At 33.2% G+C, this 27547-nt stretch overlaps 5 protein-coding genes across 10 annotated transcripts; 3 read left to right on the forward strand and 2 right to left on the reverse strand.

Annotated features, from left to right (window-relative positions):
* Positions 1-325: 325 nt before the first annotated feature.
* On the reverse strand, positions 326-5349 carry LOC140973881 (uncharacterized). 3 transcript variants are annotated; one of them, XM_073436988.1, is made up of 8 exons: positions 5059-5349; positions 4843-4948; positions 1708-2715; positions 1502-1564; positions 1231-1421; positions 944-985; positions 873-913; positions 327-759 (listed from the first exon to the last, which is right to left on the reverse strand). In XM_073436988.1, exons 1-8 carry the CDS (start codon positions 5116-5118, stop codon positions 648-650), a joined length of 1623 nt encoding a protein of 540 aa, XP_073293089.1. In that variant the 5' UTR covers positions 5119-5349; the 3' UTR covers positions 327-647. The 3 variants fall into 3 exon arrangements, with proteins under 3 accessions (XP_073293088.1, XP_073293089.1, XP_073293087.1); XM_073436987.1 differs by having other exon boundaries at positions 326-759; positions 873-985; positions 1708-2706; XM_073436986.1 differs by having other exon boundaries at positions 328-759; positions 873-985; positions 5059-5348.
* A 1784-nt stretch (positions 5350-7133) lies between these two features.
* On the reverse strand, positions 7134-14997 carry LOC140973883 (uncharacterized). The gene is made up of 5 exons (XM_073436989.1): positions 14693-14997; positions 14530-14614; positions 10431-14448; positions 8928-10355; positions 7134-8444 (listed from the first exon to the last, which is right to left on the reverse strand). The coding sequence occupies exons 1-3, from the start codon at positions 14995-14997 to the stop codon at positions 14416-14418; spliced, it is 423 nt and encodes a 140-aa protein (XP_073293090.1). The 3' UTR covers positions 7134-8444; positions 8928-10355; positions 10431-14415.
* LOC140973884 (uncharacterized) lies at positions 12338-13007 on the forward strand. Its single transcript, XM_073436990.1, has 3 exons — positions 12338-12642; positions 12721-12805; positions 12887-13007. The coding sequence occupies exons 1-3, from the start codon at positions 12338-12340 to the stop codon at positions 12917-12919; spliced, it is 423 nt and encodes a 140-aa protein (XP_073293091.1). The 3' UTR covers positions 12920-13007.
* A 6649-nt stretch (positions 14998-21646) lies between the features above and the next one.
* LOC140973885 (amino acid transporter AVT6C-like) lies at positions 21647-24808 on the forward strand. 4 transcript variants are annotated; one of them, XM_073436993.1, is made up of 7 exons: positions 21647-21996; positions 22542-22555; positions 22635-23099; positions 23188-23340; positions 23449-23652; positions 23770-24235; positions 24383-24808. In XM_073436993.1, exons 3-7 carry the CDS (start codon positions 22715-22717, stop codon positions 24504-24506), a joined length of 1332 nt encoding a protein of 443 aa, XP_073293094.1. In that variant the 5' UTR covers positions 21647-21996; positions 22542-22555; positions 22635-22714; the 3' UTR covers positions 24507-24808. The 4 variants fall into 4 exon arrangements, with proteins under 4 accessions (XP_073293094.1, XP_073293096.1, XP_073293092.1 ...); XM_073436995.1 differs by having other exon boundaries at positions 21647-21859; XM_073436991.1 differs by lacking the exon at positions 22542-22555 and having other exon boundaries at positions 22616-23099.
* A 1343-nt stretch (positions 24809-26151) lies between these two features.
* LOC140972687 (amino acid transporter AVT6C-like) lies at positions 26152-26932 on the forward strand. The gene is made up of 3 exons (XM_073435056.1): positions 26152-26285; positions 26381-26584; positions 26737-26932. Exons 1-3 carry the CDS (start codon positions 26216-26218, stop codon positions 26883-26885), a joined length of 423 nt encoding a protein of 140 aa, XP_073291157.1. The 5' UTR covers positions 26152-26215; the 3' UTR covers positions 26886-26932.
* The last annotated feature ends 615 nt before the right edge of the window (positions 26933-27547 follow it).

Consider the following 27547-nt stretch of genomic DNA (forward strand, 5'->3'; position numbering starts at 1 on the left):
ATACTCTATTTCCTGGATGAAATTAAAAGTTTTGATAGAAATATATAATAATTTTGTATTAGTTTTCTATTATATTACCTTTTTAAATAATTTTTTTCATATGTAATTAGTTAAGCATATTATCAGTATATGTTAATATTCGACTAAAATAAATATATAAGCATTGAATTAATTTGATTGAAAATGTAAACTCTACATTTAAAGAACAAAAATAAAGTAAGTTGCATCTATTAAAATTGGATAAAATTAACAATTTATGCTTGTTAACTTAATCCAAAAAAGAATTAATGACTATCCAATTGTGAGATTTGACAAGCCTCAGCATTAGTGGACACAACAGAATTCCAAATTTTAAAAATAAATCAAGTTTATAATTAGTTTTTCAAACAACAAATACACTCCTATGCTAGGTAATAAGTTAAGAACAGAGGAAATGTGCATGACCACAATAATCCTAATGCCTAATGTTACACTTTAACATGGCAAGAAGATTAAAAGAACAAAGCAAGAAACTAACTTTACCTAGTCATCAACTACAAACTAATTTTACCAACTAGTGTTGTGCTACAATTACAAGCAAATGACCAGGTTTGAATGCCTCACTCCAGTTAAAAACTTACTACAGCAACAAGTTGGTGATTGGAAAATTAGCAGCATGGTTGGTTTTCCATCGACAACAAAAAGTTGCAAGTAGAATATATCGAAGCAGCAGCAGCTCTAACTGCTAGATCCTTCTCTAAGTTATCAACTTCTGCTGATCTGCATTTTCAAACGGTTAAAAGATGAAAGATTTCGGAGCCCATTTGGAATGTTTCATGCTTCGCTTTCGAGTTTTATATTTTTTTGATAAACAAAATATTACTAATGTTTACCTGCTTTCGTTTCTGGTTAGACTGGAGTGTTGTGGAGCATAGTAAGAACTGGTCTTGTTGAACCCTTTATCACAATTCAACTGCATTTCCTTCACTTGGTTCAGCCAAGTTTCCTGATAGCATATAAAGAAAAGATTTTTGAACCATTATTTTCTCTAGAACTGAGTGAAATATTAGGGAACTAAGTTATAGTTAGCATAAAATATGAACCTGCCTTTGTTCCACGCAGTCAATATTTAAGAATAAATCAAATAATGATGCATCAAATATAATGTAGTTGATAGGAAATGGTCCACCAGAAGATAATTTATACTTTTCTATTGGTGTTATCATGTTAAAAACTTTATCACCGACTCACCAAATGCCTCTCCTCTTCAGAAAGGGCTTTATCCATTTGTCCAAAGAGACTACTCCATCGAATATGGTGTGCTTCAGCATTTTCTCCGTGACCTTTTGTTGTTTCTTGGTCAGATGAAGATTCTTTTGACATTAGGAAAGGTAAATCGATCTGAATTACAGCACAGACTCTTCTCTTACTTCGTCTTAGTGCTGTGATTAGAAAGCGGTACGTTCTAAAATTATGTATATGTACATGGTGTTACCTTTAATCATTTTCAAAGATAACTTACCCGCAAGCCGTCCTTTGATATCTTGATTAAGAAGTTCCAACCATTGGGAAGCTATATTAGCAGCTGAAAAAGACACATGAGTAATAACATTCAGCAGTATCAAAAAAATCATTTGCTCTCAAACATTTGAGGCTTCAGATGATTGAATGAATTATAACAACGGAAAAAAGAAAAGGGCGAAGGAAAAACTTGAGAAGCCGAACAACCTTTAACAGAAAGTGAAGTAACACTGCTGAGGTTTGCTGAGTCATGGGTCAAAGAGCTATTGTTCTCTGATGCAACCGTTTCAGAAGATAACGGCCTAAATATAAGTGCATCATCATCATTTTCTGCTTTAAACTTTGAATGCATTCTTGCTAAAGTCATTCTCGCTCCCATATATGAATCACCATCTCGTGTGACCTCAGAATTCAAAGACATTGACCCAGAGAATTTTGGATAGCCCTTCATTTGCACGCTTCCAAAAAATGTATCTTCACGATGAGCTTCATGTCCTTTTCGTCCTGAACTACTCACATTTTCCATGTTCTTCCGCTCAGCATGTTCTTTTATACCACTCTTCATTTGACCGCATTGATCGCTTTCAGAAAATAAATTTTCATTTCTTTCAGACTTAACGATTGCTTCAATGATAGAGTGAACCTGTTTTTTGTTTCTCACATGGTTAATAATTCCAGGATTTAGTCCATGAAGCAAACCACTAGGAGCAGCAACCCTGGCAAAACGATCAATCTGTTCTTTCTTTGCAAGTTCTATCTTTTTCTTCAGCATTTCATTTTTACTCTTCCGCCCACGTGACTTCGGTATCAACATAGGTACGGCTCCATAAGGAGCAGACATATAACCGTTTTGTTTAATCTCTTTCCAAAGTTTCATGGAATCTTTTTCATCAAGAGGCCCTATAGAACTTCCACAATCAGAATCATCCACGGACTTCAAATTTTGAGGGTTCTTGTAAGAATGGTAAGGGTGGTTTATGGAACTGGAGATATCTTCAACATTTAGATCTAGATCAAGTCCTCTAGCCTTCGTAAAACCATCCCTACATTCCATTGCTTGAATCATAGGGGAGAAGGACGTGTTCAGTTCCTTAGCACGAGCTTCATTACCATTCGCATCATTGATTGGATCAATGTTAACATTAAGATCAAGTTCTCTTGAAGCAAAATTGACATTTAAATGCGCCACATTGTTTGCTTCTCCTCCTGCTTGGGCTGCACCACATCGAATTTTTACATTTCTTTCAGGGATTATTTTGAGATGAGTTTCTTGGACATGATAGATCATATAACAACAGATTCAGCAGCAAAATGTAAAAAGCATAAGAGAATTAGCTAATTAATTTAGCAACATTTAAAGCGTATGTATTCTTTCCCAACTGACAAAAATATTTTGAGAGATTCATTGTTGGATAACTTGATAAGTACCAACAGGCAACAAGGCATCTCTTGTCTGATTGTATAACCTACGCAAAACTTCCTCATTCGTTCATTGGTAATAAAACATATATTGCATCTATAATGCACAAACAGTAATGCGGGGCATCACATAATGTTAAAAGATTTAGTACATAACATGACAAGAACTAGGCTAAATTACAATTATAGATATGTAAATTAAGAATATTGAAACTAAAAACCAACAACATAAAATAATATCAAAGTTTAAGAAAATTTTCATTAAACATATATTGATACAATTCTATCACGTTTTGAATTTAAAACAAACTTCAACACATAATAGATCCACTACAAAAATTAAAATCATAAACTTTTAATACAACTGAAACCATAATTCAAAACATATAAAAAATAAGACATCTCTTATAAATGAATTCTTTTAACCTTTTACCCATAAGTTTTGAGAAACGTTGAACTAAACACAATTTTATAAAAATTTGTCGGACCCTTTGCACAATCATATCAAGATTTTAAATATGCCAAATGATGTGTCCATATATTGTACGGGCATATTTGTTAAGTGTTTGCAAGGTTCTAAAATTCGCTAGGCGCTAGTCGGGCGCCAGACCAGCGCCTAGGCCGCCTAGGCAAGGATTAGGCGTCGCTAATCGGATTCTACGTTACCAATGACTTTCACACTCACCTGAAACGAGGAGATTGAGATAACGATAAAACCAAAGGAAGTTGCTTAATAAAATGATACCAGAATCAGTGATGAAAATTCTTCAAATCTGTTTCATGTACTTGAGGTAGCAAAGACAGATATATCAAGAAATGCAAGAAACCGAAAGAAAAAATAGGTAGAAAAAAGACATTGTTGCTGCTCCACAAGACATGAGATGTAAATATTTCCCATCAGGCTTCTCAATTTCTTTGGTGCTGCGTTAGATTTAGATCAGCCTCTTTTCAACTTTTAATTTTTTAATTGAGCTTTAAAATATTAAAACCCCAAATAATTTTTTTCAAAACAAATCAGGCTTATTTAAGGGTGTCCAGGCCCACCTAGATGCGCCCAGGCCCGTCCAGGCGCGCCTCGAGCGCCCAGGCGCCTAGGCTGGCCGCCTAGCACCTTATCGGTGCGGTAGGTTGACATCCAGGCTAGGGTGCCTAGCACCTTAAATATGCTCCGGCGCCTAGGGCGCATTTTAGAACATTGAGTGTTTGTGAAAAATAGATTGACATCCAGGCATTACATCATACATAGACAAAGACGCCAAGATTTTCAAGACATAGAGAATGTGGTGTGGCATATCTGACGGTAACATGAAATATTTGCAATGACTGTACTTATTTAAATCTATTCCAAGTTGATGAGCATTCAAGTATATTATATTGGTCTACTGTTCACTACAGACTGATAATATTGTTATGTCCCAACTCCCAAATGTAAGGCTTGCTGCGTTGCATTAGCATTAGTATGGGAACATCAGCAAACATGGATAGATGTTCATTGAAGATGGACCACTAACCCAAAATCCTCCCCATCCTGATAGATAGATTTCAAGATTTAAAAGTCCTATTATCGATCTCGAAATAGTAGCCATTGTATATCGGGAATTGCACTCTTAAAATCATTGCAGCTCAATATCATTTGAAGGACAAAGAGTTTAACACTTGTCTCTACCTAATAAATTACACAAAATCCTGCACAAATTTTTGTAGCCATTTTTCTTACTTCAAAACGTAAATACCCATGAACCTTCCTAGCATTCAGAGGAGGAAAAAAATGAAACTCACGAGGGACGTGTTGAACTTGATAAAGCCTAAATAAGCCAATAAATATACGATATTTTTAACTATTCAATCAATAGACTAACATGTCAGATAAACAGTGAAACTTCAAGAAAATCCAAAAAGAAAGAAGGGAAGCTAAACTCACACCTTCAGAGCGAAAAACAGATTCAATATCACGCATTTTAACTCGTTTTGGAGAATTTCCAGATTTTTCTTCGAGTTCAAGAACGCCCCTTTTCTGCCCTACCGAAACCTACCAAATGAAAACCAAGAACCCTAAGAAATTTTACGGATAAAATAAGGATTACAAAACTAAAAACTTAACGCACAACAAAAATCCAAGGTTATTTTAAATGGTCCAACCTTTGATTCAGATCTGGGCCCTGACAAAGATCGACTCTTTAAGATACTTCCGTCATCCATTTACGTTGAAAAAGTTCGAATCAATGGGAATTCAAAATTTCAAGATTTTCAAAGTGACGAATTCAAATACAAGTTAACAAATTTAAGCAATCCAACTAAAATGGGGCATAGAAAATGAATTTATTGATTAAATCATTTCTGTTGAGGATCTGTTTACTTGTAACTGGACATGCAAATGAATCATGGCAGATCCCAGAGATTTGAATTTGGCTCAAGGGAGCGGGCTGTTTAAAGTTTTTATGATAATCAACTAATAAAATATTTAAAAATAATAGCTGCCCTCGTTCCAGCATATGTTAAAATATTTTTATATTAAATAGTTAAAAAAAAGGTATATTAATTGCAGTGATTTGTTGATTTTTTTAAATAATATATTTTTTAAAATTTTGACAGAATCTTGTAGATTTATTTTTTTTATGACTTTTATTGATATTTGTAAATTTTTTCATATGGATTATGTAATTTATTATTGTGAATTTTTTAAATTTATTTGAACTAACAAATGAACGTGAATAACTTTTACTTATTTCAAATATTCTTCTCTCTCAATATAATATTTTTTACATATTGATTTTACGAAAGACAAAAAATAAGTCAATATTAAATTTATTGTAATTAAACTTTCATTATTTAAGTAAGTTCAACATGTTTATTTAAATAATTAATTTTCAATATTAATAAATAATTAAACTGAAAATAATTTCATTCATTTTAAATAAATTTTTGTATAAAAAATATATCCATTTTGTTTTTGACCATATGTCAAATAAGAAAAAATAAACAAGACAATTATTCGTACCTGAAAATAAATAATAAGTAACTTAAAATATTTGTAATTTTATTAAAAATCTTAATATTTTAATTTATTATAGTTATCCAGTTATCCTTATATATTAGTATTGATAAACTTCTAAAAGCTTCGTTTGGTACGTGTTATAGGATAAGTAAATGATTAGTAATTAGAGTTATTTAAAAATGAGATATATGAATTAATAGTATGGGGGGATAAATAACATAGTGTTTGGTATGATTTTAAAATGATGGATTAATTTTGTAAATTTTATTGTAATGGTCAAAATGCCCCAAGTGCCAATTAAATATATATTCTTAAAATAATTGGATAGATAATTAAATATTTGTAATTATAATTTACATTTATTAAAATTAATTTAAATATATTTATTAGAAATAAATATGTGAATATGCATTTACTTTAATAATTAAAATAATAATAATATTTTCATAAAAGAATTCTTGTTAAATGTATATCCAAATTTTTAGGTTAAATCAAAGATATTTTTTAACATTTTATTGTGATACTTTTGGCTTTAATTCTTATACTCAATAGAATTTCATGGAATCATTAAAAGTTTATTGACATTTTCAATACCTATAGAATTTTGTAGAGTTTTTAACAGTCAAATTTGAATAACATATGACTTTTTAAAGTTTTACAAAAGTTTATATTGAATACCACTAAATTTTTATAGAGTATATAAAAGTTAAGATTAAATACTTCTAGACTTTTAAACTCCATAAAAGTCATTAAAAATTTATAACCAATACACCCCCTTAATATTTGGTGATAGTTAGAAAAATGATTTTGGTAAAAAAAAAATTGAAATATAATCTTCTTACTTAAAACATCGGAAAACTTACACAGGTAAGCGGACTTTACAAGTGAGTGTTGTCAACTTTGATCCACTCCATATAAATCTCTTTCGGATTTCACCGATAAATTCTGTGGATTTCGGCTTCTGTGACTGTGAGAGACCATAACACGAAATGCTCTATGGTTCTCTAATAGTGTAAATGTTATGCTTGCTTTTTGTTAGAAATTTGTAGTTTTTTGACATTGACATTATGACTAGCACTAGTTTTCGTAGATTTCGTAACATTTCATGATATTATATTGCCTAATTCTGATTATAATATGACTGACTGGAATAAATATGCTCTATAATCTTGGGCTAAGCTTTGTGCCAAGTGCCAACTTGTGTCCTGATGGTTGATAATTCACTCCTCGATAACATGTTTTAGTTGATAGGATTAGAATATTCTTGTTTGCTACAGATCAATATTAAGTGGACATTCTGGAACATATGCACTCCATCCATCAGCTACAGATCAAGTTATCCGGAAAACAATAAAATTAACATTATTCATACTCTACATTTTAGGTCAGGTGTATCCATCCATTCCCTTCCCTAGCATGCGCCAGAAGGCGAAGAAATTGGCATCCCCCATCTCCTTTTCAGATTATGCGCAATAAATACTCATTCCAACCAACCTCGAATGTTAACATGAGCATGAAATGTATGGGAATAATCATTCGTGTCCAACTTAATAGGCTGAGCTTCTCCTGTCTTCACATTATAAGCAACACAGTATCTCTGAGGCGGTGAACCGCGGAAAACCAATACCTCCCTATCTATTAACCAACCGATGGGTGTTATCAGACCCTTTTTTTCACCAAAAAAGTTCTTTCATATCTTGCTCTGAGGTTCCAAATCAAAGCTAAGAACCTTGCCCCATTCTCCAATTTCCGGATTCATTTCCCAAACATCCCACAAAATGTCATCGGCAGTAGCAATAGTGGATAGATTACTGCCCATTGGTAAAATCCTTTGGTGTCTTTTCCCCAATGGAGGAATAGGAAACTGGCTAACTATTTCTGTTTCAACGTTCATCATCAAGAGAACAGTCCCGTGAACCCAGTACATAAAGCCTCCACAAACTGATGGGAATGACATCAAAGCTTTCCTAGTTGTGAGAGAGAGGTGTTCGATATCAATATGCCTCCAAACTTTATCAACCCCAATAGTTAGCACAACACATTTTACATATTGGAAACCTCTGTGATAATCATACACCTGCACCACTTTATACTTCATGGAGGCTTCAACAAATGCTAAACCACAACGTTCATGATGTATTATTGCACAGAAAAACCGAGGGAGAAGGAGAGCTGCTGCTTTGTCATGGGATTAGCAATGTAAAGATAGTGTCGGTCTCTGAAATAATTGGTCAAAACTAAACCATTACAGCTAGTCCATAATAAACGATCAAACACACATTCAAACTAGGATATCTCGAGACAACCACCTCGCATTTCCACAAACATCGCACCGCAAGACAAATGAAAACCCTGAATTATAAGTCCACATGGTGAATTCAAAAGGTGGTCATTAATGAAATTTCGAGGACGGATCATGAGGCTCCACCTCGGCTAACATGCTTCATCACATCACGTAAAACTAAAGCTGGCAGAAGTAAAAGAACTGGTACATCCAAGGGTTGATGGCTGAATTCAAGAGACCACCAACCTGAATTTGCACAAGTTACATAGAGGGATATTACTGAGTCTTAACACTAAATTCTCCTCCTTCGGCCTGAAACTACTCAAAATGTATCCAAAAAAGCAGTCAGGCTGTATTCAATTCAATTAGTCAGACGAAAAAAGATAACAGAGCAACATGATGATGTTCTCTGACAAACCAAAAGCTGAACAGCCTGTGCAATAACACGAACAATCCATGTTGACATAAATGAGGTCGGCCAAGAAAATTTAGGAATGGAGTGATTTTACAATGAATTTTATGGTAAATTTGCAAAGGAAAATGAAATAAAGATCAAAGATTTTCTCCTATCTTCTCGGAGGCAGACATTTGCGACTAACGTATAGTCTCTGCACTATATGGAAGAAAAGGAATATAATTAACATTTTCAGAGCTAAAACACAACACATACGAAGAAAATAAATTGATGATTGTACCATGTCATTTGAAGATAGTAACTCGGTGACTTACCTCTATTTTTGGTTTACTAAAACCATCTGCGTCAACCAACCGTTTCCATTGAGGTCTCTTCTAACACAGCATCGGGATTGATGGTGAAGGGTTCGCTCTCTGCGGCGAAAGAAACTCCAAATAGGGTTTCAGCCTTTATGGGATACCAGCTACAGATCAACACACACCGTGAAATGCATCTACATAATAAAATTGAAAATCGAGCACATTTAAAAACAACACAAAAAATCAATATAAAACTGTTCTTTACGATTTCTCCACAATGCTCAAAAATCACAAAAACAATTCTGTCAATACAAGTATTTTCGGACCGAGAATAATAAAACACAAAAAGCCCAACAAATTGGGAATATGCTCTTACATTATTCGATCGCTTGGGTTGAGCAGCACAAACAAAATTGATCCATTATTCAAACTAAAGACCACATCTTTCTAGATAATCAATTTATAATTAATCTACGATTTCACAAATTTGAGTCAAGGATATGCGTAGTAGAAGAAAGTGGAAAGATGTCACGAACCATGGCTCTAAAGAAAACTCAAGAAAGGAACTCGTAGATTTTAAGAAGAATCTACCAAAAGCAAATCGGCTAAAAAAATGCAAAGATGAGCAGGAAAAAAGTAAGCATTGGGAGTGATGGGGGATCGTGTACCTTGTCAATTTTCTTCAAGTAAAAATCGGCATTGAGACTCCACTGCAAACGCAGAATCAAAAGAAACCCCCGACGATTCGAGGGCTGAATAATATTATACCCAAGGCCCAATTATCATTAAATCTATTTTCTGTCACGCCCAAAAGAATGGGAGCAGTCCATTAGCGCTAACAATTTTATCACGATTCACGCACGGGGAAGAGGAGGGATTGTTTTTTATTTTACACAAAAAACTTCTTCAATGACATAGTCTTGTATTCAATTTTATGACCTAGTTCGACCCATGGAAATGATTATTTTATGGATTATGTTTTGATGATTACAGTAAAAAAATATTATTTTTTATGTTATAAATATATTGTGTGGTGTATACTGATTTTGTGTTTTGATTATTAATTATTGAGCCATCATAGAATTAATTTTCAGGTTGTACATGTTCATTTCCCAGATAAATGTAGACACAAGCCATCTTTGTATTTCCATTTAATTGATTACATGTAGTTTCAGAATGCGTACCTTAACGTCCCCATCTTGAACAATGTCTTCATACTCGGTTGAACAGATATAGAAAGGAGTTTTGTGTATGTTGATAGCTAGGGTATAGGTATCCACAGCCAATTGGATTCCCAGGTAAGTGGCCGGTTTATTAAGGTGGAATTTGTTCACTTACCGGCATTGAGAGAGCCATTTTCAGTCGAGGGTCTGGTCTTACGAAGACTCCAAGAAGAGAACAAACTTGGGCAACCATTGTTGGTATGGACAACATCTCCTATGCCTTTAAAAAAATTTATCATTCTTTTGTGTCTTTCTTGGTGTTTTAAATTTATAGGTGAAAGTAAGGAACATATACATTTTGCGCATGGATCCAGTCTTTACTAATTATCGGCTTCATCATCTTCGTCTTAATGTTGGAGTTTGTGTTGGGAAAAATCCAAATAGACCACATAATCTATTATGTTAAATCATTAAGAATTTGACTGAAAACTTAAGCAGAAACATACCTGAATCCATAATCCTAAACTCTTTACAATGTGTCTTGATCTTCCAGATCTACGTGATCTTTCCATGAAAGATTCCTTTAGTTTTCTCTTCTTAATCGTATTTTCAATGGAGAAGATAATAGGGAACGTGGTTACGCGCGTCAGTGCACCATAAACTATATATAGATAATGTCTATCATTATTTTTTAATATTTCTGTTTTAATCCTTAAAGAGTATTTCGAAGAAACCAAAGAAAAAATCTCTTTATAATCAATGCCTTCTTTCTATGTAAAGCCATTAGCGACAAGACGAACTTTATATCTTTCCACATTGTTTTTCGAATCCTTTTAGTTTTAAGTATCCATTTGCAACCAATGGGCTTCGTACTTTTGGGCAACAAGACAAGATCACATACGTCATTGTCCTTCATGGACTTTATCTCCTCATTTGTGGCATCATTTTACTTTTGAGAGTTAGAACTTTCCACGGCTAGATGAAAGTTCAAAGGATCATCCTCCATCATTCCAATGTCTGCATCATATTCTTGAAGAAATACAATGTAATCATCTGACATTGCATTTCTCAAGTCTCTAGTGGATCTCCTTAATGACATAGGTTCAGGAGGTGCTTGAGTATGTTCATCTGGAATGGGATGATCTCTAATATTATCTTCATGTATTGTGTCTTGGTCGAAATGATAAATGTGATCCTGATCAATGTCAAAGGCACATATGGGAATATTTACATATTTATCTCCAGACCACCTCTTACTCTATCTCTCCCCGCAAACTCAACATCCTCAAATAACCGGACATTTTCCGACTAAAAAATCAACTTTCTTGTGGGATCATAAAACTTTTACTCCCTGAATCTTTCAGAATATCCAATAAAATAGAAAATGACCATCCTTGAGTCCAATTTCTTTTCATTAAGCCTGTAAGATCTTGCCTCAGCTAAACATCTCCAAACATGAAGATGCTTAAGACTAGGCTTTTCGTCTGTTCAAAGTTCAGCAACACCATTCATAATAGGGGAACACGGCATAGTGTACCATAATAGGGGAACACGGCATACCCCTATTTCAACATTATTCATCTTGCTTGCATCCATGTACATCTCTGCATGACAAAAAGAATAAGAAAATGTAGGATCTGCTCAAAGTTCAGTTATTTCGTTTCTATTCTAACATTTGATATGGTGTTTTTAAGTTTAAATGATTTCTCATTTCTGTGTTACAGGCATATCTAGATCATTAGATATTGAACTATTTTCACATGAGTTTGAACCAGATTTAAAAATAATAAGGTTATAAGATCAATTTTTTTCCCAATTCTTTGGTTTCATTCATTTTGTTTGGGCATACTTATTTCTTTTGTGTGTGTGTCTTTGTTTTTATTATGATGTTGTATACAGTTATATTTGTTTATATGATATTAATGTAGTAGTTGACAAGAAATATATTTATTTGACACATATTATTCTAATAATAATGTGTTACCTTTTATTTTTATATTTCTACAAATTATGTTTGTTAATGATTTCTTCAGAAATAATTTCCTTCCAAAGTTATTTTTTCTTGAAATAATATTGCCTGTTTTGATTGATATTTTAAATTTTATTATTCTAATGATTCGTTATATTGAATATGCTTTCGATCGCTAGTTTTATTAATAAATGGAAAGATTGCTTAAAGTTGGCAAGTTTGATGCAATTTTTTTCTTTTATCAGCTATCAACTTGAAAAAATTGAAAATGATATCAATGAGAGGAAAAAAGCATGACCATGCTAAGAAAGAAACTGTTTGGTGATACTAAAGAGTTTGATGTTCTAGCAAAATTTTTTGCTTTGCTGAAAGTATTTCTGTTGGAGTTGTCGAACCAAAGATTTCTATTGTCGTTGACACAATTTGATGAGAGTACAAGCAGGGAAATGAAGGAATCCTTTGGAAAAAATGTTCTAAAGCATAATGTCGCATCCGAGGTTTCTGATTTACTAGATAGTTTTTTTTATGTAGTTGAAGGATTCGAGTTGTCAACTCATGAAGGATTTTGTCATATTTCGCTGGCGTCGGGTGTAGCGAGGTAATGTTATATTTATTTTTTGTGATGCTACAAAATTTATTATATCATTTTAATTCAATCATTATGATTATTTTTTAGATTTAGTGAAATACAGAAATTCAAACAACGGGAGCAGAAATTGATTGCTGACTTTGATCGCCTTTTGTTAGAAAAGGACAAACTGGTATGCACTTGAGAATTATTTAATTTAAAAAATAAAATTCCTATACATATTTGTATACATAAGTTTTTGTTATAAATTCAGAATCAGAAAATGGAAGCTCTGCAAAGACGCTGATGAATGGAACTTTGGGATTTTATCTTGCAACATATTTTTCATCTCCAGCTTCATTTTCTTGTACTTCTCTAATTAATATAGTTCAGTGTTGCCTTTTCTTTTTGAAATGAAATTTGAAGAAGATATTGGTTTACAGTTTTCTTATTGATTTACATACATGATATCTACACTTCCAGTAACATACTACTTTCGTTTAGCGTTCTGTTTCTACGATATTATCATTGCTCTGTTCTGTGCTAATTGTACATTGTATTCATACTTCGGGTTTAAACATCTCTTCAATTTATACTTACAACTATAAATAAATTATATGTATAAAAAATTAAGAATTAATAATATGCTCAAAATAAGTGATTGCATTTCACTGTCTTTTTATATCATCGTGTTACTCGGTCGAGGATACTCGTTTCGTGTTACCTCCTATCCGTTTCAGACCATTTTAATAATTTTTGCAAACATATTTTTTCTAAAATCTTAAAATGGATATTTATCATCCTAAAAATTTCAGAAAACCGAGATTTATTCATGCCATTGATTTCTAGCTTGTCTAGTCATTCTCACTTTTATTTTTCATCCATCCATCCATAGTACCACAAAACAACGGGTTAAACATAGTTCAAAACTTGCTGAAAAAATCATAGACTAGCTGAAATTAGATCCATTTCACAGTTTACTTTGAATCAAATGGGATCATCATTCATCAACATGTTTAATACTCCGAGAAAAGAACCCATTCTCCATAAATATTAAGTGGAAATTCGGGAACACATGCACTCCATCCATCAGCTACAGATCAAGTCATCCTAAAAACAATAAAATTAACATGATTCATACTCTACATTTTAGGTCATGTGTATCCAACCATTCCCTTCCCAAGCATGCACCAGAAGGCGAATAAATTGGCATCCCCCATCTCCTTTTCAGATTATGCGCTACAAATACTCATTCCAACCAACCTAGACTGTTAACATGAGCTAGAAATGTATGAGAATAATCATACACGAAACGAGCATGAAACGGATTGGAGGTAACATATATGTTTGCAAAAATTATTAAAATGGTCTGAAACGGATTGGAGGTAACACGAAACGAGTATCCTCGACCGAGTAACACGATGATATAAAAAGACAGTGAAATGCAATCACTTATTTTGAGCACATTATTAATTCTTAATTTTTTATACATAGAATTTATTTATAGTTGTAAGTATAAATTGAAGAGATGTTTAAACACGAAGTATGAATACAATGTACAATTAGCACAGATACAAAGCAATGATAGTATCGCAAAAACAGAACACTAAACGAAAGTAGTATGTTACTGAAAGTGTAGATATCATTTATGTAAATCAATAAAAAAACTGTAAACCAATATCCTCTTCAAATTTCATTTCAAAAAGAAAAGGCAACACTGAAATATATTAATCAGAGAAGTACGAGAAAATGAAGCTGGAGATGAAAAATATGTTGCAGGATAAAATCCCAAAGTTCCATTCATCAACGTCTTTGCAGAGCTTCCATTTTCTGATTCTGAATTTATGACAAAAACTTATGTATACGAATATTTACTGGAATTTTATTTTTTAAATTAAATAATTCTCAAGGACATACCAGTTTGTCCTTTTCTAACAGAAGGCGATCAAAGTTAGCAATCAATTTCTGATCCCGTCGTTTGAATTTCTGTATTTCCCCAAATCTGAAAAATAATAATAATGATTGAATTAAAATGATATAATAAATTTTGTAGCATCACAAAAAATAAATATAACATTACCTCGCTACACCCGGCGCCAACGAAATATGACAAAATCCTTCATGAGTTGACAACTCGAATCCTTCAACTACATGAAAAAAACTATCTAGTAAACCAGATACCTCGGATGCGACATTATGCTTTAGAACATTTTTGCCAAAGGATTCCTTCATTTCCCTGCTTGTACTCTCATCAAATTGTGTCAACGCCAATGGAAACCTTTGGTTCGGCAACTCCAACAGAAGTACTTTCAGCAAAGCAGAAAATTTTGCTACAAGAGCAAACTCTTTAGTATCACCAAACAGTCTCTTTCTTAGCATGGTCATGCTTTTTTTCCTCTCATTGATATCATTTTCAATCTTTTCAAGTTGATAGCTGATTAAAAAAAAATTGCATCAAACTTGCCAACTTTAAGCAATCTTTCCATTTATTAATAAAACTAGCGATCGAAAGCATATTCAATATAACGAATCATTAGAATAATAAAATTTAAAATATCAATCAAAACAGTCAATATTATTTCAAGAAAAAAATAACTTTGGAAGGAAATAAAGAAATCATTTCTAAAGAAATCATTAACAAACATAATTTGTAGAAATATAAAAATAAAAGGTAACGCATTATTATTAGAATAATATGTGTCAAATAAATCTATTTCTTGTCAACTACTACATTAATATCATATAAACAAATATAATTGTATACAACATCATAATAAAAACAAAGACACACACACAAAAGAAATAAGTATGCCCAAACAATACGAATGAAACCAAAGAATTGAGGAAAAAAATTGATCTTATAACCTTATTATTTTTAAATCTGGTTCAAACTCATGTGAAAATAGTTCAATATCTAATTTAATGATCTAGATATGCCTGTAACACAGAAATGAGAAATCAATTAAACTTAAAAACACCATAACAAATGTTAGAATAGAAACGAAATAACTAAACTTTGAGCAGATCCTACATTTTCTTATTCTTTTCTGACAATAAAGTGGTGAAGATATAAAGATATCTATTGTCAAGGAAACATCTTTCCCAATAAAATTTTTCTTACTTTTTTTATTGGAACGTAGATGCAGAGATGTACATGGATGCATGCAAGATGAATAATGTTGAAATAGGGGTATGTCGTGTTGCCCTATTATGATACACTATGCCGTGTTCCCCTATTATGAATGGTACACTGTGCCGTGTTTCGCAATAACATGAGCTAGAAATGTATGAGAATACTCATTCGTGTCCAACTTAATAGGCTGAGCTTCTCCTGTCTTCCCATTATAAGCAACACAGTATCTCTGAGGCGGTTCACCGCAGAAAACCAATACATCCCTATCTATTAACCAACCGATGGGTGTTATCAGACCTTTTTTTTTACCAAACAAGTTCTTTAATATCGTGCTATGAGGTTCCAAATCAAAGCTAAGAACCTTGCCCCATTCTCCAATTTCCGGATTCATTTCCCAAACATCCCACAAAATGCCATTGGCAGGAGCAATAATGGATAGATTACTGCCCATTGGTAAAAACCTTTGGTATCTTCCCCCCAATGGAGGAAGAGGAAAATGGCTAACTATTTCTGTCTCAACATTCATCATCAAGAGAACAGTCTCGCGAACCCAGTACATAAAGCCTCCACAATCCGATGGGAATGACATCAAAGCTTTCTTAGTTGTGATAGAGAGGTGTTCGATATCAATATGCCTCCAAACTTTATCAACCCCAATAGTTAGCACATCACATTTTACATATTCGAAACCTCTGTACACCTGCACCACTTTATACTTCATGGAGGCTTCCACAAATGCTAAACCACAACGTTCATGGTGTTTTATTCCAAAGAAAAACCGAGGGAGAAGGAACTGCTGCTTTGTCATGGGATTAGCAATCTAAAGATAGTGTCTGTCTCTGAAATAATTGATCAAAACTAAACCATTACAGCTAGTCCATAATAAACAATCAAACACACATTCAAACTTGGATATCTTGAGACAACCACCTCGCATTTCCACAAACATCGCACCGCGAGACAAATGATAACCCTGGATTATAAGTCCGCGTGGTCAATTCAAAAGGTGGTCATGCATGAAATCGAGAACGGATCATGAGGCTCCACTCTCGGCAAACATGCTTCATCACATCACGTAAAACTAAATCTGGCAGATGTAAAAGAACTTTGTAAACCATTTCTGGAGGAAGAAAGTTTCTCCTTGGTCTCTTCTTGGAGCACCTCTTGCAACAATGGTACATCCAAGGATTGATGGCTGAATTCAAGAGACCACCAACCTGAATCTGCAAGAGTTACATAGAGGGGTAATACTGAGTCTTACAATAAATTCTCCTCCTTCAGTCTGAAACTACTCAAAATGTATCCAAAAAAGCAGTCAGGCTGTATTCAATTCAATTAGTCAGAAGAAAAAAGATAACAGAGCAACACGATGTTCTCTCGCAAATCAAAACCTCAACAGCCCGTGAAATAACACGAACACTCCATGTTGACAAAAATGAGGTTGGCCAAGAAAATTTTTGGAATGGAGTGATTTTACAATGAATTTTATGGCAAATTTGCAAAGGAAAATGAAATAAAGATAAAAGATTTTCTCCTATCTTCTCAGTGCCAGACATTTGCGACTAACGTATAGTCTCTACACTATATGGAAGAAAAGGAATAAAATTAACGACTTCAAAGCAAAAACACAACACATACCAAGAAAATAAATTGAAGATTGTTCCATGTCATTTGAAGATAGTAGCTCGGTGAATTACCTCTTTCTTTGGTTTACTAAAACCATCTGCGTCAACCAACTGTTTCCATTGAGGTCTCTTCTTACTCAGCATCGGAATTGATGGTGAAGGGTTTGCTCACTGCGGCGAAAGAAACTCCAAATAGGGTTTCAGATGAGCCGGTGAGCATTTGGACGACTTTCTTGAAGGAGGTGGTGTCGGCTTGGACGAAGGTGGTAGGGTACGGGTTGTTTGGTTCAGATCTAGTGATTGGTTGCGGCGGGCGGGGGGAGTGCGGCGATGTGTAGTGGTGGAGGAAGCCATTGCCGCTGTTTGAGCCGTGGCTGTTTGGAGAAGGAAGAAGAGAAGTCGGGTTTTCCATTTCCGGGTCGGGTTGTGCGAGAGTTTCTGGTCTCACAAGTCACAAAGGTAACGGGGGAAATTGCCTTTGCACAGGAAATAAGTGGGGTGTATTCGTAGCAGAGTTTTTATGATTTTTACCAATGATAGAATTTTATGGATTTGATCGATTTTTATTGATTTTTTGGATTCACATAGATTTATAAATATATTTATGTGGATTCATGTAGATTTTTTTGCAAGATTTTTATAGACTTTTGTGAATTTTTTTTTTATAGAATTATATAAATTTTGTACTTAATTATAACATATTATTTTTTATTAATTTCTTTGAACCAATATTTAATTGCTATATATAACATATTAAGTTTGAAATAGTTTTTCAATATTTATATTAATAAATAAATATATTTATTTAAAAGTTAAATCATTCAATCCTTACATGTGTATATATATGGGTTTATATGCATGTTTGTAAATTTTTTAAAATACATCAACTGATTAATCTGTAATCTTGTTTTTGAATTGATAATATACATGTGAAAAGAATATTATTTAGCATTGTGTGGATAAAAAATTTTATAAAAATATAATAGCTTATATATTAATTGAAAATGCTAAAAAGAATTTAAAAAATCATGGTTGTTGCGAGGCTATTCAATTATTATAATTAAATGATATTTTTTGGATCGTCTTTTATTATTATCGAATATTACATTAATTTGTATAAATCATAAATTAAAAATCACAAAATCAATTCTAGAATTGAAAATTTCCTATGATATTAAAATAAAAAAATTATTAAATGAACAATCAGTCAAAAAATGAAAAATTTGAAAAAGAAATATGAAAATATATATATATATACACTTCGAAAATTCGAGAGAATGATAGAGATAGATGATAGGAGAGAAGATAAAAAGAGAGGTGATGTGAAGCGACAAAGAGAGAAATAAATAGCTTGTGTATGAGTTAGAAGTTTTAAAAATCCATCCAAATCTTTGGATTGAACCAAATATAATTTTTGACAATTTATAGTTGTACATTAAGCTTTAATGTTTGTATGTTAATGAAATCCATGAAATTATTAAAAGTCTATTGAAAATTTGAATATCTATAGACTTTTATATAGTTTTTAAAAGTCAATTTTGAATACCACTTGGCTTTTTAAAACTCTATGAAAGTCTATTTTGAATACCACTAGACTTCTATGGAGTATATAAAAGTCTTAATTGAATACATCTAGACTTTTAAAATCTACAAAAGCCATTAAAAGTCAATAAATTTCTTAAATTGAATACACCTCCTTAAATATAGAGAGAGTTGTTTTCTCTTTTCATACTCTTTGTTTGACTCTCTCTCTTTTTGTTCTCATAATAAAATAAATAAATAAATCTTTATCGATACATATAATTTACTTTCAAAAGCATTAAGATCAAAACACACAGTTAAAACGTGATTAATTTCTATGAGTGGGTCTTATGTGAGACTGTCTCAAGAATCTTAATATGTGAGACGGGTCAATCCTGCCCATATTCACAATAAAAAGTAATACTATTAGCATAAAAAGTAATACTTTTTCATGGATAACCCAAATAGAGATCTGTCTCACAAAATACAACCCGTGAGACCGTCTCACACAAGTTTTTGTCAATTTCTAACATGGGATTAAATACCAACTTTACTTGAATTCAACAAATATGGGATTAAAACGTGTTCTCACAAACTTCGTTTTTTGTACGATAATTTTAGTCATTTTTCCACTTGGCCCTGACATGGAACCAATGCAGTGTTGTTGTGAAATTAATGTATATAGTGATATCAACACTCCCATTAAAGAATGATTAAAATTGTCAAATATTAAAAACTTGCATAATTAAAAATAAAATTTAATAACATAAAATATGAAAATCGTAAAGTGACAAAATTAAATGAACAAAAACCGTTTTCGTGATTGAAAGCCATATTTTTGCCAAATTGAACTTCTCCGGTGCTTTTATTGACTTGATCCCAATAAAACGAAAAGTCGATGATTCTATCGAAATGGAATACGGAATAAAAAAATTCACTCAACCAAATTTTCAAATCATATAATTAAATAATTATACGAGAATAAGTTATGTTCTTATAATGCATATTTGAATTTTATCAAATATTTATTGATTTTCTTTCAAATATATAAGTGTATAATTTTTTAGTAAATAATAATAATTTCTCTAATTATAAACAATATTTTAAAACAATAAGTTTAAAATTGTTAATAAAAGAGTTATTTCCCTATCAAACTGCATACTGTAATTTATAATTAGGACATTAATGGAGTGATGATAATTTATAGATTGTAGGATCGAGCGTTTGTCGCTTTACCAAAAACTATAGCTGATGGTAATGGTACAACTCAAATCTTTTAAACCGCACAGCAGAACAAGCACCACGGTTCAATCGCTCTTCTAGCAGTGACAATTATTGTAGCCAACAATCTCCCACACAATAATTACACAACTTGCAATTAATGAGAATAGAACTCATGACTTTGGCTCTGATACCAATTGTAGGATTGAGCGATTGTCGATTTACCAAAAGTTATAGCTGGTGGTAATTGTGCAACTCAAATATTTTAAATCGCACAGTAGCTTAAGCACCACGGTTCGATCGCTCTTCCAGCAGAGACAATTATTGCACCCAACATAGATTAACTATTTTTTTTGTAAAAGAGTTATTTAATTGTGTGCGTCTCTTGTTTGACATGTATGAGCATATCAAGATGTTCGTACAAACATTTTATGAAAAACAATAAATTTTTCTGATATGTTTGCACAAACGTCCTGGGACACCCATAAATGTTAACGACAAACGCCGAATTTATTAAAATTATAAATTTAAATCGTTTTGGTATTTCTTGTTTGTGATATACGAAAGAGATCCCCAACACATAAATCTAATTCTATGTTATAAAAACTAACAGGACCCCAAAAACAATTATATTTTTCTCATAATTATTCAGAGTTTGGTCTTTTTTCAGCTAGTTTTTCACAATAAATCCACACTAAAAACATCAAAATAGATGTATTTTGACATATACTAAGTTTTTGGAATTTTGGGTTTAGATTTTTTTTTTATAATTAAATATTTTTTTTCCCTAAAAAAATTTGTCCACATAAATTCAACTTTTCTTATAGTCATTAAAATATATATGACTCCCTATCAATTTAATTTAATTGGAGGGAGTCTGACTATTTAAATTTGGTCAATGAGATTGATTAAAGGAAAAGATAATTTTTACACATTTTTGTTAAAATAAAAAAATAATATCATATTTTGACTCGATCTAGATTTAAACTATGTGTTTTTGCACAACACAACACCTTACCACTACACTATATCACATTTGACTAAATATTTACATAAATAATTATATACATATTATATATGGGTCGAGTTTTTTTTATATTTTGGATCGAATTTGAGCCAAGTTTTTCACATTTGAGTCTAGCATGGGCCGGGTTTTTCATATTTGAATCGACTTTTCATATTTAGATCAATTTTTTTACATTTGGGTCGAGTTTTAGTTAAGTTTTTCATATTCGAATCGAGTTGTTTATATTTGAGTCAAAATTTTCATATTTGGGTCGACTTTTCACATCTGAGTCAATATTTTCAAATTTGAGTCGAATTTTACGCATTTGGACATAGTTTGAATGAAATTTTAAAGTTGAATTCGGGATGAAGTTTATGTAGAAGTTAGTTTGATGTGCAATTTTATTTTAATTAATTTAAATTTTTAAATTTTTATTTTTCAGACAAAATAATAAAATTAAGATGATTTTTTTTTTTATATTTAAAAACTAAATGACTTTCCATTACTCATTCCCCCACTTTTCTCGTATCCCCACACCGCCAGCCGTTTACGGAGTTTAAGGAGAAATGACGCCATCAAAGAATCAACGCACAGAATAATTGGTAGGATTAGTCCAATTATCGAACAAGAAAAATGGAAGACGCCATAGATTTTATGCAGTTTGACTTGGTGGAAAAATAATTCGGGAGCAACAATTTGGCATCCCTTTTTGCTGATAAACATCGTCGACACGCCTAAAAGGTAAGGTAAAATCTTTCGGTCCTAAGTGATTTCAATAGTAATACTTCGGCTGAAGAAAATTTGTGGGTACTGTGCTGTAATTTGAGAGAGCAAAATAGGCGCAAGAGACTTTCTTGGAGGCATTAATCGTATTTCAGGTGAAATTTCATGTGGGTTTGTTCTTATTCTCAATTTCATATTGATTAAAAAAAAACAGAAAAACAAAGAAACTTCTCACAGAAATCTTGATGTAGAAAATCCAATTTGAGCTTTCGCATGTTAGCAAAGGCAGAATGATCGAAAATTATGTGATAATTTTATTGCAAAACTGTGTTATAAATCGAAAACTATAAAATATTTTCCAGTAGCTGCTACCATCTTACTGAGTTTGCCTGTTTGTGTTCGTGTTATGTTTTAACATCTATTTTCTTTACTAGTAAGCTTCATTGCATCAAGAAGTAATAATAGTGATGTCATCAACTAGCTGTGAAGCTTGTTAGAGAAGAAGTGTTTGGAAATCCCTGGTCGGGAACTAACCGCATTTGGATTGAGTTTTTGAAATTAAGAATTTTCAAATATATTTATTTATTTATTTTCCTGTTGATGTGGATGATATTTAAGCTTTCGCTTTGAAAATTGTTAGTATTTCAACTCCAAGCTTCAAATTCTTACCCAAGTCAAATTTTTTTTTTTAATCAAACAGAAACTTTGATAATAAGAAAACACAACCAAATGTAACCATGTATATTTCTGGATAATGTGGTGTATTTTTGGCAGGTGTTTGTGAGCACCATCCAGAAAACAACACATACCTGAAGATTGCCACCACCAGTTGTGGTTTGTGGCACTTTAGATTGAGTGAGTATATAGCTGAGGATGATTGTAGAAAAGGAAGAATGTGGAGTTGAAACCCCATTGGTCCAGCAACCCCGGCCGAATAATGTTATAAGATCTTCTGAGGGTGCATCCATTTATGGGGCAATATTTAACATTGCTACAGGCATGGTGGGATCCGGGATCATGTCGATTCCGGCTTCGTTTAAAGTGTTGGGCGTGTTTCCTAGCTTTGCTGTTATCTTGATTATTGCCTATTTTGTGGAAGTTACGGTGGAGTTTATGTTGAAGTATACGAGTTCGGGTGAGTCGAATACGTATGGGGAGATGATGGCTGAGTCTTTTGGGAAGTGCGGATCGGTGGCACTCCAAATTTGTGTCATGATCACCAATCTTGGAGCTTTGATAATTTATCTGATTATAATTGGTGAGTTGTTTTTATTCTGATGTGCCACTATTTAACATCATGAATTTGTTGTCTGTTTTAAGACCGATTAATTTGAATGATTTTACAGGAGATGTCCTCTCAGGGAATAAATCTGAAGGAACAGTACACTTGGGCGTTCTGCAAGAATGGTTTGGCATCCACTGGTGGAATTCGCGTGCATGCTCACTCATTGTTGTTGTTCTCTTCGTCTTGCTTCCTTTGCTTCTTATCCGTCGCATAGGTTACTGATGGTGATTTATTGATAATATTAATAGGAAACAGTTTTGTTTAGAATAATTAAATAGCTATATATGTAATAATAGAATGAGACAGTTTTTGTTACCTGCAGATTCTTTGAGGCATATCTCGGCTTTATCTGTGCTACTAGCTGCATTTTTCGTCGCCTTATGTTCAGTGATGGCAATACATGCCATGGTTGTTGGGAAAACACAAAGTCCACGACTGTTTCCTGACTTTTCGAATGGTGTATCTGTGTTTGACCTCTTCACCACTATTCCAGTCATTGTGACGGCCTTTGGATGTCATGTAAATGGTAAGAATATTGTTATATTAATGTAGATACATTCGACCAGGCAAAATGAATCCTGAAAGTTGTGTTGCATTCATGGATAAAGCATAGCTCATAATCTGGAACTGCTTGTGCATGCAGTTCATCCTGTTAGAGCTGAACTTGGCAGACCATCTGATATGACTTTTGCAGTCCGAATCGCACTTGTAATATGTACTGCAATTTATTTCGCTGTCGGTGTCTTTGGCTACTTGCTTTTTGGGGACTCGATAATGGCTGATATGCTAGTCAACTTCGAAAAAACTCCAGATTCATTTATCGGTACAGTTCTCAATGATACCATCAGATTGAGCTATGCAATTCACCTCATGCTGGTGTTTCCCGTGATGAACTACTCTCTAAGGGTCAATGTTGACGAATTATTCTTCCCTAAAAGAAGCGCGTTAGCCGAAGAAAACATTCGGTTTTTATCTATTACGTGTTCTCTAGTTGCTTTCATATACCTGGCAGCAATAGCCATTCCAAACATATGGTACTTCTTTCAGTTCATGGGGACAACGACTGTAATGTTCCTCATGTTCATATTCCCAAGCTCAATCATTCTTAGGTACATATATGTTAGCTAAGTTTATGATATCATATTCGTCTTAACCGCTGTCTCAACTCTCAAAGAGAAGTTTGTCCAGATCATATCGACTGACCTTTCTTGATAAATTATTATTTGTGATCTGTTCTTTTGGACTTTTTTCTGCAGAGACATTCTTCGAATCTCAACTACACGAGATAAGGTGTTGGCTGTGCTAGTGATCTTTCTGGCTGTGGGGACGAGTGTGATTGCCATCTACTCAAACCTGTGCAGTTATTTTGTCAAGAAATGAAGAGCGGAGACATTCATCATCGTGGAAATAACTTCGCGAACCTACCGTTACTACCTCTCCTCGACCAGTTCATGGTCGACTCCTAGAAAACACTGCTCATCTAGCCTACGAATGATTCGAAAGCCTGCTTCTCAGTTGGCAGCTATGGCCTTAGCTGAGACTCTTGCAACTTTTCGGTATCATACACTCGGGCATTAGCTGGGAATTTGTAAAAATGGAACTACTGAATACCATCATTATTCTAAATAATTTGTGTTTGATTATTACATTTCGGAAAAGAGAAACAATATATCTGGCATGTAGGATTTTATTTTATTTGATTGCCATGCAAACCTTGAAATTCCTATGTAAATAAATATTAATTGGCATTTAAATTGCTTTATTGTAAAAGCATTATACGTGGCAAAGAAAATTCAAAAATCTCTTGCTTGTGGGATTCTAATTAGTTATTGAAAAATTAATCATTGTTGATTATATATATGTATAAAAAAAAAAGCTTTGGACAATTAAGATAATAATAATAAAGGTCAACAATAATCAATGGCCGCCATTAAATATTGAATTCTACAGAGTCAGGCTCAATGGTGTCTACCAACATCACAATAATGGCTTAGGAGTCATATTTCCTTGTAGTTTTGGATTTGTTCATTCAAAGTTGGCCATGTGATTGTATTTTAAAATATATATTTTGATTGTTGAAATTTAAATAATAATTTCATCCCACCTGTCATAAAAAAAAAATGAACCTTTCGATATCACCAATAGAACTCCAGAAATACCCTCTCTCCCACATGCCAAAACGAGCCACCACACACGACCATTTCCGTAATTTCACCCACCAAGTCGACAACTTGCATGTGCCACACACGTTTATGTCACACATGTGTGTAATCAAGAAACCGAAAATTCCCTCAACCATGGCTCCGGCTACCGTCGCCACCGGAGCTGTCACCCTCTCCTCTCCAAAAGAGAGGCCGGCCCACATAGGTTCCGGGGGCGGTTTTTCAACGTGTCGACTAGCATAATTGGCTCAGGGATCCAAGGTCTTAGGAGTTGTTGAGATAAAGGTGAAAAATACTGATATGACGATTGAAAATAGTAATATGACACCGAAAATATTGATGTACTTGGAACCACTTTCACTCCCAAAAAAAGAACCAAAAGCTGAAACACTACCTAAATTATAAGACCAAACTTCAAATTTGAACTACGAGATACACAAAATAGACAAATTTAATGACTATTTTGACTATCAGAATTACAAAGTTATAGAACAAAGTAAATGCTATGCTTCTTTTTACAGCGGCTTGTTTTGCTGGTGATTTTTTTTCACCAATCTACGATTTTTACCATAAATCTTGCATTTTTTTGGGTGTTACATTATTGTTTCAAGTTTCACGATCTTCGTGATGCAAGACTTGAATTTTTTTTACATGATTCGTGGCATTTCTCCATGAATATAATGACTAATTATGTTATATAGACAGATGATAATATAATAATAAAACTGTGGATTTAAAAGAAATTAACGCCACAAATGACTGATTTTGGTTCACACTGTCTAATACAACAAGAAAGAAAAATTCTAATGATGATTACATTTGATCTTAACAATCTAGTCATCCTTACGCTCAGGGGACGTACTCTCTGGTAAAGGGTGGGAGCATTTAGGAATTTTGCAGGAATGGTTTGGCATTCAATGGTGGAACATGCGAGCTGTTGCTCTCCTCTTCATAGTTGTTTTTGTTATGTTTTCGCTTGTATTGTATCGTCGTGTAGGTTAGTATAAAAATGAAGCTCCAGTCCTATTTCTAGCACAATTGGTCTTAGAAACTAAAGGGGTTCTTTCATGTTGATTCGTGTCGTGTTTGCAGAATCGTTGTGGCCGATTTCTGCAGCGTTGGTTTTCCTAGCGGTCCTGTTTGTTGGCATATGCTCGGTTATGGCGATTAGTGCTATAGTTCGAGGTGAAACGAAGAGTCCAAGAATCCTACCCCAACAGGATAAGGGAGCTTCCTTCTTCAACCTTTTCACAGCTGTTCCTGTCATTGTTACAGCTTTCACATTTAACTTCAATGGTAATAAAATACAACTATTCAAGACCCGATATGAATCTGTTTGTTTATCTGTTTTTGGATGGATGAAGAAACGAGAAACACAGGATGTCCATATTTTTATAAAGTTGTATGTCTAATCCATTTACACCTACTAATGGATCTCGATCGTGCAGTTCATACCATCGGAATCGAGCTCGGAAGACCTGCAGACATGATCCTTGCCGTGAAATATCACTCATATTTTGTGCAGCCATCTACTTTGCCATTGGCATTTTTGGGTACCTTCTATTCGGGGATTCGACCATGGATGACATACTCGTGAATTTCAATCAAACGTCTGCAGGTTCAACGATCAGCTCATTGATGTGTGATATACTCGTAAGGGATAATTGCATATGCTATAATGTGAAATCATGAGATTGATAAAATTTTCGCATGAAAAAAATGTTCTATTAATTCCATATGTTTCCAAATCTTGAGCACATACGTCTTCATGTTTTCAAAATTTTAATCACGTACCTCTTTGTCCGTACGTGTTTTCAGGGACGTACGGGTTCAAAATTTCAAAACACAGAGTTAACTGTCATAGAAAGTTTTCAGCAATATCGTAATTTCACAGATATAGTGTATGCAATTAACAAGAACATATCATTGCTTTCATTCTGTCTCTTGATCACTATCTCAAAACTCATTAATTACGATCAAATGTATATGTAAAAGAAAACCAGAAATAACATGGCTTCAAATAAACTTACATACTGTTTAAAATTCTCGCGCAAAAACTCCACATATGGGCGATAAATGTCAGTGTAATAATTAGACTCCGTACGTAATCAAAGTTAAAACACCAACAGTCAAAAAATAGGGAACAATCAAATTAATGAACGAAGCTCAAACATTGAGGGTAAATCAAATTTTATAAATCTTGTGTATATTATTTGTGTTTTTAATGAATTATTATCATTATTTTTTATGATTAAAATC

The sequence above is a fragment of the Primulina huaijiensis genome, chromosome 3 (assembly GCF_012295235.1).
Source record: "Primulina huaijiensis isolate GDHJ02 chromosome 3, ASM1229523v2, whole genome shotgun sequence".
In the NCBI taxonomy this organism is placed as follows: domain Eukaryota; kingdom Viridiplantae; phylum Streptophyta; class Magnoliopsida; order Lamiales; family Gesneriaceae; genus Primulina; species Primulina huaijiensis.

Coding starts and splice junctions, on each gene's coding strand:
- LOC140973884 (XM_073436990.1), top strand. CDS start 12,338: ATGACCATGCTAAGAAAGAAACTGTTTGGTGATACTAAAGAGTTTGAT. Junction 12,643..12,720: donor CTGGCGTCGGGTGTAGCGAG/GTAATGTTATAT, acceptor ATTATTTTTTAG/ATTTAGTGAAATACAGAAAT. Junction 12,806..12,886: donor TGTTAGAAAAGGACAAACTG/GTATGCACTTGA, acceptor TTATAAATTCAG/AATCAGAAAATGGAAGCTCT.
- LOC140973881 (XM_073436986.1), bottom strand. CDS start 5,118: ATGGATGACGGAAGTATCTTAAAGAGTCGATCTTTGTCAGGGCCCAGA. Junction 1,422..1,501: donor TATCAAAGGACGGCTTGCGG/GTAAGTTATCTT, acceptor TTCTAATCACAG/CACTAAGACGAAGTAAGAGA. Junction 760..872: donor CTAACCAGAAACGAAAGCAG/GTAAACATTAGT, acceptor TTGAAAATGCAG/ATCAGCAGAAGTTGATAACT.
- LOC140973883 (XM_073436989.1), bottom strand. CDS start 14,997: ATGACCATGCTAAGAAAGAGACTGTTTGGTGATACTAAAGAGTTTGCT. Junction 14,615..14,692: donor TTGGCGCCGGGTGTAGCGAG/GTAATGTTATAT, acceptor ATTATTTTTCAG/ATTTGGGGAAATACAGAAAT. Junction 14,449..14,529: donor TGTTAGAAAAGGACAAACTG/GTATGTCCTTGA, acceptor TCATAAATTCAG/AATCAGAAAATGGAAGCTCT.
- LOC140973885 (XM_073436993.1), top strand. CDS start 22,715: ATGATTGTAGAAAAGGAAGAATGTGGAGTTGAAACCCCATTGGTCCAG. Junction 23,653..23,769: donor CTTTGGATGTCATGTAAATG/GTAAGAATATTG, acceptor TTGTGCATGCAG/TTCATCCTGTTAGAGCTGAA. Junction 24,236..24,382: donor CCAAGCTCAATCATTCTTAG/GTACATATATGT, acceptor TTTTTTCTGCAG/AGACATTCTTCGAATCTCAA.
- LOC140972687 (XM_073435056.1), top strand. CDS start 26,216: ATGCGAGCTGTTGCTCTCCTCTTCATAGTTGTTTTTGTTATGTTTTCG. Junction 26,286..26,380: donor TGTATTGTATCGTCGTGTAG/GTTAGTATAAAA, acceptor TCGTGTTTGCAG/AATCGTTGTGGCCGATTTCT. Junction 26,585..26,736: donor TTTCACATTTAACTTCAATG/GTAATAAAATAC, acceptor TCGATCGTGCAG/TTCATACCATCGGAATCGAG.